The following is a 6,471-nucleotide window of genomic DNA, read 5'->3' on the forward strand; positions in this document are numbered from 1 at the left end:
TGAAAAGCTTATATCTTTTGTTTGTGATCATTTTCCTAATTCTCCTGACATTTATGTGTGATACAGGGATGATATTGTATGGAGAAAATAGATGTTAGTCTGACTCTTGGGGATAAAGGGTTGAGATGAATTTTGAACTGAAACCAAAAATGTTCTGTAACATGTCTTACCAAAGCCAGTCCCTGATACAACCAAAACAGAACGTGTGTGCGCAAGGCAAAGTGTGTGCCAATACCATGAGTTCACGACAGATACAGCAAAGTAACTCCTCATTTAAAACTTTCAGGCACTTCTTTGTTCTGCTGTCATCTACCAGTTAAAAGGGAAATTTAACATGAGCCCTGTTAATGCCATAAACAATTCTCCCTGTGTGTTATTTTAGAGGAATACTTGGCATTTTGGATGGAGAATATAGCATTCTATCAGAACTGAGGGGAGAATTTAACATGAGCCCTGGCTAAACAACTACTAATATATATATCTTATAATCAAGCGCGAGGGCCATACTGGGAGAATATTGGCCCGAGGTCTTGACAGTACCGACCGAGCGCAGCGAGGTCCGTACAAAAAAGACAGAGGGCCGATATTCTTCCAGTATGGCCCTCGCGCTTGATTATAAGATATATATATTAGTAGTTGTTTAGCAAGCTTGGTTAATAAGAGATTTATTATACAACTGAAGTTCAGAGGGACACAAGTGCAGTATCATTTGGGACCATTCAGGACAGTGCCCGGTCCAATACTGAGAGAATATTGACCAGCAATAGAGCATTTTAATTGGCTGATTTTAGTTATTGGCCCTCTGACTGCCCGAGTCGTGTAGTAAGATGCCATAACCATTTCTCCCTGTGTTCAATTTGAGAAACACTGAGGTATCAATTTTAATGGAGAATATAGCTTTCTATCAGAACTGACAGGAGAATGACTGAGTACTGTTAAGAGTTAACAGGGAAGTGTGATGAAATGCTGGGGGATAACTTTGCACTGGACTAGCATCCCATCCAGGGGGGAGTAGTGATACTCCTAGTTGCGTCATGCTAAGGAAACCAGGATAATCTCCCACTGGGTGGGCCACTTGGCTCCAGTGCAGACTTAATCTACCTTTTTTTACCATAAATGACACTAAGGGCTTTTTTCCACATATTCCTTCAATATACAGAATGCCTTCTGAGGAGAGTTGCATCATACATCATGAAGTTGTGTTTAATTCACCTCCTGGAGTTCAATGTACCTTTGTCCATTTTAACTTCTTCCAGTGGATCAACCTTTTGATCACCTTCCAAAACCTGAAAAATATATTAATGATCATGATAGTCACCAAAAACACTGTGCAGTATAAATAGATACCTTAAAGAATAAATAATTTTAATTAATAAATGTACAATTTATCTCATTTAAAGGAGAAGAATGCTCCTCAAACCACTTATCTCTACTATAAAGGTTTCAAATGTGCTTCCAAAAAAAAGCAAAAACAGTTGTTTCCCTTACTGTTAAGACGGATTGCCAAATGATGACAAAAATAGTATCCAGACTTACTGAACAACACATTACTGTCGTGAACAACACTTAACTGGCATCTATAATGATAGCATTTAAACAACACTGAGAGAAAATTTTCAGAAGGCTAGATTAGTCTTCCTATTTCAATACGGCGACAGGTAGCATCATAATTTCAAATATGTCTTAAATTTCGATATTGAGATAGTAACATATACTTTTCTGGAGTATAAAACTGAACTTCCTCCTTATGATTTGCAAATTATTAAATATCTGCTATAAACTAAAAATTAACATTTCACAGTATCATTATTTTGTTTTTAAAACTGATGCCTTTTAATTATAAAAAGTCAAGAATTGACCTGCTTGCCTTCCATGCTGCCTTTTGCCTTCTTTTCATGAGAAGAACTGAAAATCATTAAAACACAACTCAACCTTTTACATGTTTCACACCTATGTATACATAACAACTGTAAGTAGTGCAGTCAATTATGCGATTCAAGGAAATTCCATCTCGTGACTCGTGAATTCTGCCTTCAATTGCACTTGAAACCCAATATAACTGATTAACAGGTAATAGTTAAGAGTGTTTACGTAACTTCCATTGTCACGCAAGGAACATTAGATAATCAGATCAAATTAGCCTTTTCCATAACCACATCCAATCAGAACGGACGGAGCAATTAAAGGATAAAAGACTTAAAGAATAAGAGTTAAGATTGGAGAAAGAGGTATGATTTGTAGTTTATTGTGCATGCTTGTCGATTTAGTTAGATTTGGGTTAGATATTATTGCTGGTATCACTAGTGATTCAAAATATTTAGTAATTTTCTAGCATTGTGATACGCCCCCTGTTTCATATCATTACTGTAGTAATAATCCTTTCTTTATAATCATCTTTTCAGTTTTTAGCTGAATCAAGCACGTGATTGATAGATAGAAAGACGGGCTTGGTTCCTAGTAATATTCTTATCCAACCCTATCGCGTTCAGAGCACCAATGGAGTGTAAGACTATGTTAGAAGACCTCCATCCGTTAAACCCAATATGGCGTCAGTTTTTTTTAGTGCAATTTGATGTAGAATTCCCTAGAAAAGTAATAAATGTCCTATAAAATTGCTTCAAATTCTTGAAAATTCAACAGGTGGAAGAATACTCCTCAGGTTTGGAACTTTATTTCACCTGTCATGCTCAACATAAAAGAGAAAACACAGTATAGCTACTTTCTCTAAGAAGTCTGCTCCATTGCAATTCAGTCCCTTTCCCCTCCCCCCTCAGTAGTTCATCAACTTCCCCTGACAGCTTTGTCTGTTAGCCATTCACACTCTTGGGTGGGGAGAGGAACTGTGAGAGCACAATGTGTCGCGTCCTCGAACATAAGAAAATTGCCTCTCTGTGGGCAACTTGTAAACAGATACCCTTCTACTACAGTACATGAATTATTCTTCTCCCCTTATTTCCATAAGACTTCTTATAATACTTCATTATTCCAGCATATTTCAAGGATCTAAAACCAGAAAGCCCCCCCTTTAAAATTTTTCACCTCTCTTTCTAGTCCACACTCCTTCCCTTGGGTCCAGTAGCCCTACTAACACCTTTCAAAGTACCCCTACCTCTCTGTTATGTACCCCTACCTCTGTAATTCACTTGGTGATACAGGCTTTTTCCGTTTGCTTCGCCTTCGCACACTCCCATCGCTAGTTCCTTCTCCAAAGGAGCCCACTTCTTCAGAATCATTTTGGCAGACCTCACTAAAAACATAAACAAGTTCCGAATCGTACGCTGACAAACTCTGTCCTTCTTTCGTTTTAGCTCCTGCACCTCCAAAGACATATACATCACCATCGCAAAGGACAGCAGAACTACGCTTTGTTTTGTTTACTAGCAGCCCGTTCAGTCCTTGACAATTAATCCTGAACCTTCCATCGTTGAAATGAATTTCAGCGTGAACACGACTAATCATTAAAGGACACATGGCACTGTCCATAACAACATCCGAGTGTTCACTACTGCGTCCGAGACGAGTGACAGTCGGTTTTAGCAAATTTTTTTTCGGTTGCAGAGATGTATCATAGGATTTCCCTTCGACTTTCTGCAAACATAGCATTTTTCTACTCTGATTTCAGCATGCAAAAGCCTCTAATAACAGTTCAAGATTCTTGCAGTGTTCTTGGAGAACTGCAAGGGGCGATTTTGATAAACAGACAACTACGACACGAATGTCGGAAATCAATCGGGCAAGGTCGGACAAGCTCGTATAAAAATTCTCGCCGGTAAAATCAGGAACGAGAATGGGAAATGGGGAATGAGGAATGGAAATGAAACTGATGTTTTGCCTTTACGCGGACCTCACTCGCACTCAAATTCCTCGCCGGATCGAAACACGCGAGCCACGCCGATCAGCATACTAAGTTTTGAGCTGGTAATGAAATTTAGATGCTTCGGAATTCAGATAGATTCCGTCGCAGCCGTTTTTTTGGATGTCACGCAACGCTCACCCAAAAGTTCTTTTGGGGGAGCGTTGCGTGACATGAAAAAAAAAGGCTGCGAGGGAGACTAGAATCCAGACTGATCAACAAGTGTAACCTTCAAGTAAGGCAATCCGTCCCCTTATTCTGTCTTCCCTTATTCTGTAGAATTTGAAAGTTTGAAGTAAAAAGTGATAGATAATTATGGTAGAGAAGATTTGTACAAAAGGCAGGGTTGTTATGAGCTGGTATTCGAAACATTTTACCGTCAATTTTAAAAAGAAGGCGCTGGCTATTCTTTTTTTTTTTTTTCGGTGTAAGTTTACTGTTTATTGAGTGTACATCATGTTTTTTCCTCTGTGGTACTTATATTTTAACTATAGTCCTCTACCTTTGCTGGTTTTGGCTAATATATGGTATCCTATCGTAATCCATAAGTTTTTGAAAGCTTAAAATGTGCTGATCAACCAATCCACTTTCATGCTAGCTCCCCCCTTTGCTTTTGAAATCACCATTTTCTACCTTAGTCATTTTCAAGCCTTGAGCACTTGTCAGAAGTGCTGTTCATGTACTAACAAGATTACTTTGATTGTCACAATTGATTGTCACAATGATTGTCAGTGAAAACAAGAGAACGAGCTGAAGTGGATTCTCCGATTAAAAAAAAATTCAAATTTGTTGATTATACACCTATTTGAATAGTAACAGTTTACAATACAGTTTATTGAAACTTAATAAGAAAGCTTAATAAGAAAATTACAAGTTACAAATTAATCTAATTAATTTAATTAATCTGATTATTATTGATCTAATAATTTGGATATATCAACAAAGTTGAAATGGTAAATTGGCCACCGTAACGATTACAAAAGCTGACGTTTCGAGCGTTAGCCCTTCGTCGGAGCCCTTCGTCGGAGCCCTTCGCTCCGACGAAGGGCTAGCGCTCGAAACGTCAGCTCTTGTAATCGTTACGGTGGACAATTTACCAATTCAACTTTGTTGATATATCCAAATTATTTCGTTACTCCCACCGACGCAGCCCCAAACAGTTTCTTTCGAAACTATCAGCCTTTATTATTGATCTAATTCAAACTTTCATTTTCATGAAGATCGTTCACGACCGCAAATAGCAGGAGCTAGTCGAGGCGGGCGAAAATTAGAGGTACAGCAGTGGTGATAGAGTGGAAATAAAGCTTAAACATAAATTAATAACATTTCAAGAAAAAGACAGCCACTTAAAACTCGTATATACAACTGCATCATTAAACATAAGCAAATAGTAACACTACAATGTAGAATATGAATTATAAGGCCAGTTTATAATTAGTAATTTTTTGAAATAGAGGGGGCGATTCAACATAGTAATCGTATCCTCAGCCTCTAGGAACGAAAATAACATGTCCTTGAAGAGTTTTTTTAAAGCTCTCTTCGGGAGTTTACGAAGAGCATCACAAATGGAGTTCCAAAGTTTAGCTACGAAGCTAGCAAAAGAGCCCTGGCTTTGATTCAGTCTCGATGGATTAATATAAAAATTGCTGAAAGAAGAGAACCTCGTATCGTGATTATGCTTTCAAGTAGCTTTAATGAAAAGATTGCTAATGTTAGTAGGTACAGTTAGCCATGAGACGCCAAACATAATTGTGGAAACTGATTCAACGTATAACATATTTATGGGGAGGATTTTTGAGGAGATAAATAAAGGCAACGCATGTGCTCTGGGTTCAGAAAAATATATCAGCCGAAGAACACGTTTTTGTAGGACTAGGATTTTAATCACGCTCGGGTTGAAATGTGATTTAGCAGCTTGGCCCCAAACAGCCACGCTATAGGATAGGTAAGGGAGGATCAAAGAGCGATAAATAGTTAACTACAGGGCCGTTCTGAAAACTACAGGGCCGTTCTGAAAACCACTTTTTGTGAGAACGAACCTTGTCTAAAGATTATTATTATTATTATTATTATTATTATTGTTATTATTATTATAACAATTTTATTTAGCAATAATTTCCATAAAATTCTCTACAATACAAAATATTAACAGCGTAAAAAACGATCCAAAATAACTCTAATAATAATAATAATAATAATAATTATTATTATTATTATTACTATTATAATTATTATTAAGGTAAGAGATGCCGAAGGCGGGCAATAATTCCAATTATTATCCAACTACACCTAGAAGAGTACAAATAACGCCATGGACGAGTACAAATATCACGCGGTATTTGTACTCGTCTATTGAAGTACCGGTTAAACAGGTTTTCTCGCATCGTGCAAGCGAAGAATTGGATTGTAGTTACGAAAAAAAAAACAAATGGCGGACAATTTGAATCATATTTCCGACGACGAAGAGTCAGAATGGCTGGCAAATATAGATCCAAGTTCATTAGATGAATCGAACGAAGAAAAACAGCTTGACGACCAGAAAATTTCTTCATTTAATGAAGAAAATAGAAACAGCAGCACAACAGCGCGCCAATTCCGTTCCGCTTCGCATACTTCTG

At 37.6% G+C, this 6,471-nt stretch overlaps 1 protein-coding gene across 5 annotated transcripts in view; it reads right to left on the reverse strand.

Annotated features, from left to right (window-relative positions):
* Positions 1-3,732, reverse strand: part of LOC148730156 (uncharacterized) — a 10,058-nt gene extending 6,326 nt beyond the window's left edge. For all 5 annotated transcript variants that reach the window (XM_088761232.1, XM_088761230.1, XM_088761228.1 and 2 more), the window contains exons 1-4: positions 3,131-3,732; positions 1,860-1,905; positions 1,232-1,286; positions 171-309 (exon numbers count right to left, since the gene is read on the reverse strand). In XM_088761232.1, the coding sequence (XP_088617358.1) occupies positions 171-309; positions 1,232-1,286; positions 1,860-1,905; positions 3,131-3,603 (713 nt within the window). In that variant the 5' untranslated portion in view covers positions 3,604-3,732. The remainder of the gene's footprint in view (positions 1-170; positions 310-1,231; positions 1,287-1,859; positions 1,906-3,130) is intronic.
* Positions 3,733-6,471: the final 2,739 nt, after the last annotated feature.

Source organism: Stylophora pistillata, chromosome 5 (genome assembly GCF_964205215.1).
Source record: "Stylophora pistillata chromosome 5, jaStyPist1.2, whole genome shotgun sequence".
Lineage (NCBI taxonomy): Eukaryota > Metazoa > Cnidaria > Anthozoa > Scleractinia > Pocilloporidae > Stylophora > Stylophora pistillata.